This window comes from Oryctolagus cuniculus, chromosome 7, assembly GCF_964237555.1.
Source record: "Oryctolagus cuniculus chromosome 7, mOryCun1.1, whole genome shotgun sequence".
NCBI classification, from domain to species: Eukaryota; Metazoa; Chordata; class Mammalia; order Lagomorpha; family Leporidae; genus Oryctolagus; species Oryctolagus cuniculus.
In genome coordinates, this window is record NC_091438.1 from 21,679,597 (window position 1) to 21,694,995 (window position 15,399).

At 38.2% G+C, this 15,399-nt stretch overlaps 1 protein-coding gene across 25 annotated transcripts in view; it reads left to right on the forward strand.

Moving 5' to 3' along the window:
- The window catches only part of KMT2C (lysine methyltransferase 2C), a 422,602-nt gene that overhangs the window by 339,221 nt on the left and 67,982 nt on the right, over positions 1 to 15,399 (forward strand). For 22 of the 25 annotated variants that reach the window (XM_070077275.1, XM_070077280.1, XM_070077282.1 and 19 more), the window contains 4 exons: positions 2,968 to 3,096; positions 3,860 to 3,979; positions 8,871 to 9,001; positions 13,444 to 13,624. In XM_070077275.1, the coding sequence (XP_069933376.1) occupies positions 2,968 to 3,096; positions 3,860 to 3,979; positions 8,871 to 9,001; positions 13,444 to 13,624 (561 nt within the window). The remainder of the gene's footprint in view (positions 1 to 2,967; positions 3,097 to 3,859; positions 3,980 to 8,870; positions 9,002 to 13,443; positions 13,625 to 15,399) is intronic. The other 3 variants (XM_070077284.1, XM_070077278.1, XM_070077279.1) reach the window with 1 other exon arrangement.

A 15,399-nucleotide genomic window follows, 5' to 3' on the forward strand; every position in this document is an offset into this window, starting at 1 on the left:
GGATCTGGATCAGAAACACAGCAGTGAATACTGAACCCTCACTCCAAATGGGATGCTGGTGTGGCTGGCAGCAGATTAATCATCCAAGCTATAGCACTGGCCCCAGGACACAGACTTTAAAGAACCAATTAAAATGAAGCATAACAATGGATAGGCGCATATAGCTGTGGTGTATAACCTTGAATAAATTTGAAAGTTAATTTAGAGAAAATTGGAGTTTGGGGGAGATAATGCATCAAAACGCATGATCCTTTCTATGAATATGGTTCACTGTAGTTAGAAATAATAAGATTTTTAGGTTATTATATTGGGCATTCCAATTTGAACTTTATGTTTGAGACACTGATAGGATATGAACAGATTTTAAGCAAGAAAATTAATATTTGGAGAAGTTTATATGCAGTTTGAAGATCTCATTGGAGAGGGGCAAGCTTTGATGCAGGAAACTAGATGGGAAGCTGTTGGTAGGAAATCATATGTGAGACTGGACTAATATGGTAGTAGAATGAAATATAAGGGTTCTTGAAAAAGTTCATGTAAAATGCACATAATGAAAAAACTATATGGATTTCAAAACATTTTGCCCCAAAGTAAACTTATACTACCTTTTTATAACATATCTGAAGAGAATCTAGTTTGAAGCCCTAAGTAGGGTAAAACAATCAGTTTGGAAAGAGTACTCACCGGGCCCGGCATTGTGGCACAATGGTTTATGCTTCCGCATCCCATTTGAAGGCCAGTTGGCCTAAATGCTTGTGGTCCTTGCCACCTACATGAGAGACCTGAATGGAATTGCAGTGGATTAAGATCCTTAAGCAGTTTTTTGAAAAACTCTAATAGGAAGTGAAACATAGCTTTATCAGAATGATCCATAAGACAGAGCACAATTTAAGCAATAGCTACCAAATGATCAAGTGCCTCAGTCAAAGCTGAAGCAGATCATTTAAGAGCCAAGTTCATGGTCACAGTATTTTGGGTCCTCGGGGCATTTGGCTTGTCTTTCTAGAGGGCCGAGGAATAATAACATGTGCCTATTATGAAAGTGTTTTCGAGAATATTGACCAAAGCTTTAGCAGAAAAATACCCTAGGGGCTGGCATTGTGACACAACAGGTTAAGCCACCTCTTTTGGATGTCCACATCCCATATCAGAGTGCCTGGTTCAAATCCTAGTTACTCTGCACTAAAGATCTCATGCCCTGTTTATGCATCCTAGGAGGCAGTGATTTTTGGCTCAAATACCACCCATGTTTGAGCCCAGGATGGAGTTCCTGATTCTAGATTTTGGTCTCTTCTAGCCCTGACAGTTGCAGTCATTTGGGGAGTAAGTCACTTGATGGAAACTTGATCTATCTCTCTCTACCCCACCACCACACACACACACTTTGTTACTCTGCTTTTGTAATACTAAAAAATAAATAAAAAGACCCAGGAAAGCTTCATTAGAAGACTATCTACCGTGACAGTGCTCCAGCTCATTCCTCATTCAAAGGTTGTTTTGGGAATGTTTCCAAGGGAGTTCCTTTTGGTTTCTAAAAAGTTGCTCCTAAAAAGAGCAACCTCTTTTATTCAGTTAATAGTATTAAAAAAAAAAAAAAACAGACTGCATTGGGGCTGGCGTGGTTGTGCAGTGGGTTAAGCTGCTGCCTCCAATGCCAGCATCCCATATGAGTGCAGGTTCAAGCCTGAGTGCTCTGCTTGTGATCCCGCTCTTTGCTAACGTGTCTGGGAAAGCAGCAGAAAGATGGCCTGAGTATTGGGTCTCTGCCACCCAAGTAGGACAAGCTGCTGGCTTCTGATTGGCCATCCCTGACCATTGCAGCAATTTGGGAAGGGAACCAGCAAATGGAAGATGTCTGTTTGTCTCCCTCTCTTCCTGCCTTTCAAATAAATACTTTTTTTAAAGACCACATTGTCTTTTCTTTAGGGAGGGTTTGAATGTATGGTATCACGAAAGTGTCTTTAACTTGATTGGATTTATGTTGCAAAATAAAGTTTCTTTTTTTTTTTTTTTTTTTTTTTGACAGGCAGAGTGGACAGTGAGAGAGATAGACAGAGAGAGAAAGGTCTTCCTTTGCTGTTGGTTCACCCTCCAATGGCCGCCGCTGCAGCCGGCGCACCGCGCTGATCCGATGGCAGGAGCCAGGAGCCAGGTGCTTTTCCTGGTCTCCCATGGGGTGCAGGGCCCAAGCACCTGGGCCATCCTCCACTGCACTCCCTGGCCATAGCAGAGAGCTGGCCTGGAAGAGGGGCAACCGGGACAGAATCCGGCACCCCGACCAGGACTAGAACCCGGTGTGCCGGCGCCGCAAGGTGGAGGATTAGCCTATTGAGCCATGGCGCCGGCCTAAGTTTCATATTTTAAAAATAAGTTTTATATTTTAATTCCATCTTTCCAAGAACTTTATAAAGTCCCCTCATGAAATACTTTTGAGAGCTATTAAGGTGTATTGATTGTGGTTGGAAGAAATTGGAAATTGTCAAGATTGTCTTCTAGTCTTCCATGTTCTTGGGCATTTTCCTATATTTTAATAATGATTGTTAATATTATTGAAATGGAAGAAACTCATCTGAAATTAATAGCTCAGTTTGGATATATAGTTTTCAGTAACTAGGCAGTCTGTAGTTAGAGCTGTGATTGTACTGTACAAGAGAGTTCTAGGTTAGAAAGACAACTCTGGGATCCAGGACCTGAAGATGAAATTAAAAGCATGTGAATGATTAATTATAAATAATTTATAATTCTTCTTTGTCTTTCGCTCATGTTTGTTTTAGTTCCTGAGAACACTCTATCAAGTAACATAGTTTTTCCAAACACTGGTGTCCTCTTCCATCTCCTTTTAGACTCCTTTGCCTACTCAGGTGCCTGATTAGAATAGATTGGTGATTGCCTTGTATTTCTCATTCTGTAGGGATTATGTATTTTATTGGCTTTCTCAATTTCATCTGTACACTTGCTTTTTTCTAGAAGGGGATCTTATGGACTGTGATGGGAAATCAGAATCTAGTCCTGAACGGGAACCTGTGGATGATGAAACTAAAGGAGTAGAAGGACCAGATGGCATCAAAAAGAGGAAAAGAAAACCATACAGACCGGGTATAGTCCCTAAGCTAAAATGTTTCATCCAAATTATGAAGCTTAAGAGGGCACTCTTTTTAGACATCGCAGATTCCTTCTAGGAACTTATATTCAATGAGTTTTCCCCCCCGCTTGCATGTAAAGCTACATAGCTTTGTCATTTGATTAAAAACCTAGTGTTGACTGTGTGTCAGGCACTATTCAAACCATTATGTATGTTCATTTATGAATTGTCATATGTGTGAGGAGGTGGTATACATTATCCTAGTTTTACAAGTAAAGGAATTAAGGCACTGAGAAGTTAAACATAGAATTATATAGTCTGGCTCCAAATTCCATGCTTTTAACTACAGAGTTCCGTGTGTCTTCACACGTAAAGGCCATAATGATGAATAACGAGTAATTAGTTATGTCAATCAAAGAATGCTTGTGTCTTCTAACCTCTAGCTAATACAGAAATTATTAGTCTGTTAATGTACAAATAATTTTTAGTTACTAATATTTGATAAACAAGAATTTAATATTTACTGATACTGTCTAGAAAAGGAAATGCATTTCTTTACACTCATTGATTTAAATTCTTGTTTAATTACAACAATGGTCTTGACAGTTTTTCTTATTTCTACCTTTTATTATGCATTAAAATGAGATTGTTGGTTCAGATTATTCCAGTTTGAACTTTGAAAAATGTTATTTAAGACAGGAATTTCTTCCTACTTATTGTGGAATTATGAGGAGAAATTAGTTGTTTATCAGCTTATCCAATTTCTGTTTTGGATAGGTATTGGCGGATTTATGGTACGGCAAAGAAGTCGAACTGGGCAAGGAAAAACCAAAAGATCTGTGATCAGAAAAGATTCTTCAGGCTCTGTTTGTGAGCAGCTGCCTAGTAGAGATGATGGTATGGTACTAATTTTGCTTGATTTAACACCTGTGTGTTGATAGCTCTATTGGAAAGAATAACCTTATTGCCTCTTGTTAATTATTAAAATTTAAATGTCTTTAGAGTTTGTACTTGTGACAGCAATAGTATTTGATAAGCAAATGGCTTAAATTCAATAGACTATATCCCCCCCCCCCGCTTTTTTTTTTTTTTTTTTTTTTTTTTTAAGATTTATTTAGCCGGTTCTACTCCCAGCTGCTCCTCTTCCAATCCGGCTCTCTGCTGTGGCCTGGGAAAGCAGTAGAAGATGGCCCAAGTGCTTGGGCCCCTGCACTCACATGGGAGACCAGGAAGAAGCTCCTGGCTCCTGGCTTCAAATTGGTGCAGCTTCAGCTGTTGTGGCCATTTGGGGAGTGAACCAATGGAAGGAAGACCTTTCTCTCTGTCTCTCACTCTCACTGTCTGTAACTCTACCTTTCAAATAAATAAATAAAATCCTTTAAAAAAGATTTATTGATTTACTTGAAAGTCAGAGTTACACAGAGAGAGGGAGAGGCAGAGAGAGAGGGAGGTCGGTCAGTCGGTTGGTCGGTCCTCCAGTCCTCCATATGCTGGTTCACTTTCCAATTGGCCGCAATGGCCAGAGCTGTGCCAATCCGAAGCCAGGAGTCCCCTCCAGGTCTTCCATGTGGGTGCAGGGGCCCAAGGACTTGGGCCATCTTCTACTGCTCTCCCAGGCAACAGCAGAGAGCTCGACTGGAAGAGGAGCTGCCAGGACTCGAACCGGCATCCATATGGGATGCCGGCACTGAAGGCGGTGGCTTTACCCACTATGCCACAGCGCTGGCCCCTACTATATTCCTTTGAGATTTTAAGATGGTAGTTGGTTTCCTATAGTAAATATAAATATTTAAGAGGCTTACAAATTAGTTACATAAGATAATTTCTGGTCATGAAAAAAAGGCCCCCTCTTGCCTGTCTTATCTTTTCACATATGATCTACTTACATGTAATTTGAAACTTTTAGGCTGTTTATTTTAAAGTGGCAAGATATCCCAAGAACATTTAACAAAATTATATAGTGTTTTAGGAACAGATCTTCCAGTGAACTTTGTCACTATCAATTTGAGCATCAAAGAAATCCAAATCATTGCTTAAGCCATACTATGACTTAAGAATATACTGTGCCTTTGTTTTTTTGTTTTTTTGTTTTTTTTTTTGGGGGGGTCAGTTTGGGAAGTGGTTCTAATGAAGAGTTTGCAAACATTTTGGTCATGATATGTACAATTAGATACTTTAATATGCATAATAGGAAACCTGAAGAGAATTGAGATGTTTCCAGCATAGTCTCTAAATAGAGTCCTTCTGTTGCTAGGGTGGGTGACAGAAATTATCACACATCTTAACAAAGCTCCATGGGGTGGCCATTTGGCCTAGTGATTAAGATACCTGCATCCCATATTGGAGTGTGTGGGTTCAATACTTGTCTCTGGCACCTGTCTTAAGCTCCCTCTTAACACAGACCCTGGGAGTCAGTGGTAATGTCTCAGGATATTGGGTTCTTGCCACCCATGTGGGAGACTTGGATTGAGTTCCTGGCTGCAGCTCTTGGCTTTGCTGTCATTTGTGGAGTGAATTGGTGGGTACATGCATTCGCTATCTCTTCTCATGCTTGCCCATTCTGTTTCCTGCTCCATCTCTCTCTTCTTCCTTCTCCTTTTCTCCCTCCTCCTCCTCTTCTCCCTCCTCCTCCTCTTCCTTCTCTCTCTCCCTTTTCCTCCTCCTCAACCTTCTTTCCCTATTCGTCCTCACTTCTCCCATCTCTCACATAAATAAATCTTAAAATTTATAAAGAAAGGAAGTTCCCTAATGGTCTATATCCTGTAAAATCCTAATTATGAAACTATTTTATGTTTTCCATCTTTTTCCTTTTTTTATGCTTGATTTTTACTTGAGAGGAAGAGAGAGTGAGAGTGAGAGAGTCTTCTATCCAGTTGTTCATTCCTGAAATGCACACAAAATCTAGGCTTGCCCAGGCTAAAGCTAGGAGCTGGGAATCAGTCCACGTCTCCCACATGTGTGGTAGGGGCTTGGATGCTCAAGCCACCATCTGCTGCCTCTGAGGATATACATCAGTTGGAAGCTAGGGCCAGAATTCAAATCCAGGCATTCCAGAGTGGGATGTGGCCATTTGAAATGGTGTCTAAACTACTACATAGCTGTCTTTATTTTGTCCTCTACCTAATTTCTTTAGATCTTCCTTTTAGTTCAGTATTATGTTCCTTCTTCTGGGTGTAATTGAACCTCAAACATTGGGTTTAAATTTCTTATGCAGTTTTTCTTTTCTGAATTACTTTTTTTTGATATTTAACATTTTGTAGTGTCTTTTAAAAACTTAGTCCTACTTCAGTTGAATTTATGTAACAAAAGGAATTAGAATAAAATATTTGCATGATTGATTTTATCATCTGATTCTATTGTTTCTATCTGCTGCCTCTACTAGTCCCAATTTATTGATTGTATGAGAAATGCACATTTTTTAACTGTTCATATTATTTGGAATGTTGTTTGAATTTCTAGGAACATGGCACAGTACTTTCCTAGGATGACTGGTTTTTTTTCTTTCTTTCTTTCTGTCTGTCTGTCTGTCTTTCTGTCTGTCTGTCTGTCTTTCTCTTTCTTTCTTTCTTTCTTTCTTTCTTTCTTTCTTTCTTTCTTTCTGTCTGTCTTTCTTTCATTCTTTCTCTTTCTCTTTCTCTTTCTCTTTCTCTTTCTTTCTTTCTCTCTGTCTTTCTTCCTTCCTTCCTTTCTTCCTTCCTTCCTTTCTTCCTTCCTTTCTTTCTTTCTTCCTTTCTTTCTTCCTTTCTTCCTTCCTTCCTTCCTTCCTTTTCTTTCTTTTCTTTCTTTTCTTTCTTTTCTTTCTCAGAGTGGACAGTGAGAGAGAGAGAAAGGTCTTCCTTTGCCGTTGGTTCACCCTCCAATGGCTGCTGTGGCCGGCGCATCGCGCTGATCCTAGAATGACTTTAGGACTCCATTTTTACTATGAAGTCCACCCATGTTCTATAAATTCATTAGAGCTATTTTGGGTGTATGAATTCTGTGGGAAGAAAGTTTTCTTTGGTATTGATGATGACAGGGGAGACGTGAGTTATGGTTTTGGTGTGAGGTTGTATTTCTTCACTCACCCATGCAATGTGTAGTACCTCCAGGTATTTTCTATACACTGTAGAGAGGTCTTAAAGAATGTGTTCTGTTCCCTGTGTGTTCTGAAACCTAGAGTTGAAAGACACTGTATTTCACCAAATTTCAGACAGCTTTACTCATTTTTTATAGATTATTCCTTACCATACTTTTGGTCTTTGCAGATTCTTTATGTTCTAGAAAGATCACTAGTATACTTAGAAGGTTGTTTTAAAAATGTTTATCCACAGTTTTTGGTGGAAATTTTTAGGATTTGAAAAAATTTTAATGACTTTTTAGCAGATTCAGATTAGTTTGTAGATGCAATTTCTCTCTCTCTCTCGCTCTCTTTTTAAGATTTATTTTATTTATTTGAAAGGCAGAGTTGGAGAAACACAGACACAGAGAGATCTTCCATCCGCTGGGTTCACTTCCCAAATGACTGCAAAAGTCAGGGCTGGGCCAGGCAGAGGCCAGGATCTTCTTCAGGTCTCCCACATGGATGGCAGGGGCTCAAACACTTGGGCCATCTTCTGATGCTTTCCCAGGTGTATTAACAAGGAACTGAATCAGAAATAGAGTAGATGGGCTTGATCAGGCACCTGTATGGGATGCTGGTGTCTCAGGTGGTGGCTTAACCAGCTATGCTACAGCCTGGTCTCCATTTCTGAGAATGCAGTAATATTCCCTCTTCCTCCTCCCCTCCCCTTTTTCACTCTCTCCTTCCCTCATCCCCCTTTTGACCTTATATTTTTTAAATTTACATTATGTTTAAAAGGCTAGTTTTAGTTGTTTTCATAAGAGTTAGTTCATGTCATCTAACAACAAAAGTGCCAATTTTAATTTTTGGGAGGGTGTACTATTTGCCTTACTCTTAGGAAGTATATGAGTATTGCTTGATTGTTTACTTTTCTGTTTCAAGTAGTGTACTTTTCCGCTATTCCTGACTCCAAGATTTGTTTTGTTTACATACTCTGATGTTATGAATATGCTCATCAATATGCTTTTGTTCATAATAAATATTCATGAGAATATTCATAGTCATATTTTAAACCTGTGATACTTAAAAAGTTCATGGAAAAAGGAATTAGATGGTAAGCTTATTTTTGTGCAGTAAGTTTTAAATACTTTCATCATTTGATTCGTAATTCATATTTTCCTTTCCGTTTTTAAAGATTTCATATGCAGGGTTTTTAAATTTCTTTCAAAAAGTTCATAGAAAATGGAATTTAATTACCCTCATGTATGTGTATAAACATCTCATTTACAGTAAATTTTTGAACTTAGGATTGTTACATGGAAGGGCACACATTATTTTCAAGATCTTTTTCATTTTCCCAAAACAATTTAAAAAACATTTTTGTCTAGTAAATTCCCGTTAAAAGTGTGTGAGTAGCCATCTCTTCATACTCAATGAGCAATGGGTATTTCATTTTAAAATACCTTTAACAAAAAAAAAAAAACCTTTAACATAATGTGGTTAAAAACAGAAGTTTCTCCTTTGCCGAAAAAATGATGATTATCAAGAGAAACTAGGAAACATTGCTAATTTAAGTAGACATGAAATGAAATTTTTGATTTGTAAAAGTTAGTAATAAACTTGCTTGATCTTTTTGGATAATGCAACTTATTCAAAACTGCATATGTTGGTAAACTATGAAATTACATTAGGTAGATTTGTCTGAATTTGTTAAATGTTATGTATTTATAAATATGATTATTGTTGTAGGCTGGAGTGAACAGTTACCAGATACTCTAGTTGATGAATCTGTTTCTGTTACTGAAAGCACTGAAAAAATAAAGAAGAGATACCGAAAAAGGAAAAATAAACTTGAAGAAACTTTCCCTGTCTATTTACAAGTAATATTTTGTTTTACATTATATCTACTTTGTTAATGTAGAAAATGTAATGCATTGAACTTTAAAAAATAAGCTTATTGTCTTTATTGTCTTTACTTGTTTTCATTTACTCATAAATGCCAGTTTTTTTTGTTGTTTGTTTTTACATTCCAAGGCCTGGTAAAAATTTACATTTTATCCCTTTTTGTGGTTTGATACTTCAAGTTCTCTCTCTTTGCCATTTGCTCATGGCTGAGTGGTTTTGAAGCCAAAACAAGAACATTTTGGAGTGGGAAAGCCCCATCCGGGTCTCCAACATTGGTGGAAGGGACTTGAGTACTTGAGCCGTTGTGCTTGGCCTCCCAGACAAACTAGGAGGAAGCTGGATCAGAAGCAGAGTAGCTGGAACTTGAACCTACACTCCCATATGGGATGCAGAGGTTCCAAGCAGCATTTAACCTGCTGTATGTGACCTACTGCTCCAGTCAGCTCCCTTTTCCAAACTAATGACATCTGTGTATGCTTCGAGCCTAACTGCCATTAAAATTTCCCCTGGTCATGGGAGTGTTTAACCTAGCAGCTAAGATGAAAGCATTCTACATTGAAGTACCTGAGTTTGATTCCTGGTTCCAGTTTCCAACTCCAGCACCTGCTAATGCAGACTGTAGGCGGCCGGATGATGACTGAAGTAATGGGATTCCTGCCATCCAAGTGGGAGACCTGTATTGCTTTCCTGGCTGTGGCTTTGGGGAATGAACCAGGACATGGGAGTGTGTCTCTGTCTGCCTACCTCTTAAAAAAATATCAATTTTTAAAATTGTCTTTGCCAGTAGATATTACAGTAATTTTGATTATTGAATGAAAATAGTTGTTTAGTTGTCAGAATTTTAACTGTAATAATAATTTGTCTCGATTAGAGGCTTTGTAAACCAAATATTTCAGCCAAAGAATTGTTTTTGTTTGATAGGCGTGGATTGGGAAAAAGAATTGTTGCTTCTTGCAAACATTGGGTCACAGAATTGTTATATATGATGTATTGGAACTGTTCTATATTAGAACATTGGTTTTGTCATTAGCTAATTTTCAGCTGAGCATGTTCTTCACCCTTTCTGGGCTTCTTTTTCTTCATATGAATGAGTCGAATTTGATAGACTGCTATTGAGCGTCCATCCTAATCTCACTGTCTGTTGCTCTCATCTGTCAACTCCCATAGAACTGTGGCCTTAATGTTTCTTCATTGCTTGAATTGTACATTTTAATTGGTTTTAAAATACATTTGTTTTCAGCTAACAAAATTTCCTCAGTTTTCATTTTGGTAACTGTACTTACCAATATGTTAATGACCATATTCCTGTTAAAAGGTTCAGCTTTTAAAGTCTAAGAATCCTGGCTGGCTGGCTGGCTGGCTGCTTTGCTTTATGTATGTATATATGTATTCATTCATTTATTTATACATTTACATGAAATTCAGAGCTACAGAAAGAGAGAGAGAGAGAGAGAGAGAGAGAGAAAGAAAGGTCTTGCGTCTGCTGATATGCTGCCCAGATGACTGCAGTGGCCATGGCTAGGCCAGGCTGAAGCCAGGAACTTCCTCTGGGTCTCCCACATGGGTGGCAGACACCCAAATACTTAGGCCATCTTCCATTGCTTTTTCTGGGCCATTCGCAGGGAGCTAGATCAGAAGTGAAGCACTAGGCACCTCAATGGGATTCAGGCTTTGCAGGCCTTGGCTTTACCCTCAAGGGCACACACCCAGCGCAAAATTCCTGGTTTTAAATACCTCTCTGCTACCAGTTAGTTGTGTAACGTCACACTTTTTACCGTCTCTGTGCCAGTTTTCTCAACTATAAAGTTTTTGTAGTGCCTAATCGCAGAAATGTTCAGAAATTAAATTAGATACTCATGTACTTAATTTTTTGTTAAATATCCTTAATAAATGTCCTATTTTCCCCTCATTCCCTTTCATTCTACTTTTGTACCTTTTTTCTTCAAATAGTAATTTTATTGGCCAGAAAATTGTCCTTTGCAATGCAGATTATCCTTATTTGTACCTCTTTTGTTATTAAGTAACTGCCTTTGCCTTCCTTTTCAATAGTCCTTTCTGGGAGTTCTGAGAAGGTTGTCTGCTCCTCCTCCTAATGATACTTCTATAATGTGTAATTTATATTCAGTTGCTTGTGAAAGTATGAAACTGACTTTTTAATACTTTGCTAAAGAGCCTTTAAAAGTACTGCATTTGAAATCCTATTGCTGCTGTGCTGTTTGAGTGGAATTGCTTCCTTAGTAACACCTAACTTCTTTTTTGTTCTTTTTAAAGTTTATTGTGTGGGAAGCCTTTGTAATGGTTCTGCACATCTTGTGATCATTGTATTTTTGCCATTGATCTGGGGAAATACATTGTGACAGAGTAACACTCTGTGTAATTTGTCTTACTAGTCACAGTATGTCAAGATAAACTATATAATCTCCCCAGCAGAAATATTTATGCAGTCCACTGATAGCTCATAGTAGCATGAGTCTTTAAGAGACTCTCATTGTGGATCCGTAACCTCTGCTTGCTTCTTAGTCTTGCTGATAAATACCAAGTTGGAAATCTGTAGCCACTCTGGCATAAACTGTGGTGATTGAAACGCTCAGCAAATTAATAAGAATTTTTTATATTACCAAATTTTTATATAAATACAAATGAAGTTACCATGAGTCATTGAAAAAGAATTCTTGCTAATGGTGTTTCTCAAATTTATGTCCAAACTTCTGAGATGTTTTATGCTATTCAGCATTTTCCCCAATGACAAAAAGCATTGGTGATAGATGAATAATTTTCTATTTACCAGTAAACAAATATGTTCTAACTTTATGAATTTTTAGAATTTTTTTTTCAGAGTAAAACATTTGGTTTCTGTGAAAATTTCAAATCAAATATATTTTCTTCATCTCTACCAGACTTCACCCACATCTACCAAACCCCTTTCAAAAATTAGCCAAGTGTTTTTTAACATTTACTTTTTGTGCTTCCAGAACTTTTTATAAAAATGTATTTTTGCATACTTATAATAGTCTGGAGATCTATATTTTCTTGGACATATTCAACTTGCTTTCAATCTCTAATCTCATGACTCCATATACTTTTTTCTTTTTTAGAAGATTTATTTGTTTGTTTGATAGGCAGAGTTACAGATAGAGAAAGACATAGAGTGAGATCTTCCATCCACTGGTTCACTCCCCAAATGGCCATAGTGGCCAGGGCTGGGCCAGGGCTGGGCCAGGCCAGAGCCAGGAGCCTCGAAGTTCATCCAGGTCTCCCATGTGGGTAACAGGGGCCCAAGCACTTGGGCCATCTTGAACTGTGTTGCCACTTGCAAAAGAGCTGGATTGAAAGTGGAGCATCCAGGACTGCTGGCGCCCCAGGCAGTGGCTTAACATATTGCACCACAATGCCAGCCCTCCATATACTTCCTTACAACTGCTGTATTGTTGTTTATATTTTCCGTATCTATTTTATTTGGTCGTATTTCTATTGATGAACATTAAGGCCATTTTCACTTGTTGGTATTATAAAAAATGCTGCAGTGAAAGTTTTTGTGTTTACATATTTAGTGAGTGTGTGTTAAGTTTTAATAGCTGCTGAAACGTTGTCATCCACAAAGGATCCTTCTTCCAGACAAACCATGTTATAGAAAATAGACTAAAGCAGATTTGCTAGGTTGAAGATAAAAAAAGGGATCTTGAGTGCTTCCTTTTTGTCTTTAGTCTTGATTCTTGGGATGTTTGGGAAGAGATCCTGTATTTGAAAAGAACTCAGCTTTCAACACTAGCCTCTAGAACAGAGCATGCATATTGAAATGGAGAAGTGTTGCTATAAGTAAATGAAGGAAAAGCCAAAAGCCTTTAATAGCTGTAAATGTTGCACACATTCTATGGGTAAAACAACTATAAAAAACTCTCATTCATATTTATAGTGGAAGCTCCTGTATGGTTATATGAATCAATGCAAGATTACTAAATCTGCCTTGAAGTATGTAAATATTAAAGCTGTAGATCAAAATCTTATGATACTCTCTGCAAGTAATTTATAAATATTAATAATATTCATGAAGCTTTAGTTTTGCTTATATTATATATTAAGGTGCTGAAAGTATTGCAAATCTATCAACCTTTAAATTTTATTGCAGTTTAATCTCTTGGAATTGAATTATTATTCTGCAGTTGCCAGAAACACATTTGGCATGAATGTTTTATTTGCATACTTTTTTTTTCTCTAGTAAAACTACAAAAATGATTATTTTTAAAATAAGGGAAAAAAGAATTAATGAGATCATTCTATATTATATTCATTTTCTATATTGTTAAATACAAAGCTTTTCTGTTATTTCTGCTCCCTTGTCAGAAGTGATGACAGAATGATCTGTTCATATTTAGAGTTTTGTAACTGATCATTTTCATATGTGTTTATCTTTATCTAGGAAGCTTTCTTTGGAAAAGATCTTCTAGATACAAGTAGACAAAACAAGTTGAGTTTAGATAGTCTATCAGAAGATGCAGCTCAGCTTTCCTATAAAACACACATGAATACAAATTTTTTGGATCCTTCATTAGATCCACTACTTAGCTCATCCTCAGCTCCTGCAAAACTTGGAACTCAAGGTAGGGGGAATATTTCACACATGCTTTCTTTATATTGTGTAACATAGATCTTCCTTTTAAAATTAATCCTTTGAAATGCTTTTGTTTGACTTCCTGTGCATTCTGAAAATCAAGCTTATTGAAAGGCGTGGTTTTAATTAAGTAATTGTAGCTATGTTAGGTGAAAAGGTCTGTAAGTTTTGGCAAACCAATTTATCTTTGTTACTACAACGAAAATTAAGAGTTATAAAAGAAAACAGTTACACTCTTCTGAGTTTGACCATAGTTGGTGAATTACTGCTATAATAATCTTCAACTCAGGTTAAGAGAGGTATTTATTAATAATACAATCCAAAGAAATTCTAAAATCAAAAATAATGTCATAGTTGGGAACTTATTTTCCTGTTTTGTTTTTGAAATACATTTCCCCAGATTATAGTTTCTCACTGTTGACAGCTCAGGCCAGATGATGCTTTGTTGTAGCAAGGAGGCTGGGTGTCTAGTACCTTGTAAGATGTTTAACACCATCCCTGGCTTCCTAACAATTAAAAAAAGTCTATAGATATGAAAGTCTCAGATATCCCTTGGTGGGCTGTATTGTTCCTGGTTGAGAACTATTGTCCTAGATGCAGTGACTGTCGGAATTACTGTGAATCAGGAAAAGGTAAGAAAACTTCATGTGTTTGTAAATAAACATCAGCAAGGCTGTAGGAGTTCAACTCATTTGGACATGGAAGAATAGTGATAACTATTTCTGTGCCCGCTCCTCCGCCCCATCCCCCCCCCTTAGGTTTTTTCTAATGCTATCAATTGTAAATTCCTATTCTTCTGACAGGCCTCCAGTTTTCCCATTGATTACATTTGTTACTGTGTTAATTTTTAAAAAAAAGATTGATTTATTTGGAAGGCAGAGTTACAGAGAGGCAGAGAGAGAGCAGGAGAAGGATCTTCCATCCACTGGTCCACTCCCCAGATGTTCACAATGGCCAGTACTGGGTGGATCCCTATACAGGAGCCAGGAGCTTCTTTCAGGAAGTCTCCCACATGGGTGCAATGACCCCAAGGACTTGGGCCATCTTCTACTGCTTTCCCAGGCGCTGAATCAGAAGTGGAACAGCCAGGACTTGAACCAGCACCCATTTGGAATACCAGCACTGTAGGCAGTGGCTTTACCCACTATGCTACAGTGCCAGCCCCTACTGTGTTAATTTTATGCACATTTTGGAAAACACTTTAGAGGCATCCTTTCACAGAAAAAATTTTTTGTAAGATTCTTTAAAGTCAGAGAGAAAGGACAAGACAGAGTTTCTATCCACTGGTTCACTCTCCAAATGGCACAATGGCCAGGGTTGGGCCAGGCTGAAGCTAGGAGCCAGGTTGCCACATGCGTGACAGGTGTCCAAGCAATTGGGCAATTTTCTGTTGCCCTCCCAGGTGCATTAGTAGGGAGCTGCTTCAGAAGTAGAGCAGCCAGGACTCGAACTGGTTCTCATGCGATTCTGGCATTATAGGTGACTACTTAACACACTGCACCACAACGCCAGCCCCGAAAAATGAGTTGTTGTTTTTTTTTTTTTTTTTTTTTTTTTGACAGGCAGAGTGGACAGTGAGAGAGAGAGACAGAGAGAAAGGTCTTCCTTTGCCGTTGGTTTACCCTCCAGTGGCCGCCACTGCAGCCGGCGCACCGCGCTGATCCGATGGCAGGAGCCAGGAGCCAGGTGCTTTTCCTGGTCTCCCATGGGGTGCAGGGCCCAAGCACCTGGGCCATCCTCCACTGCACTCCCTGGCCATAGCAG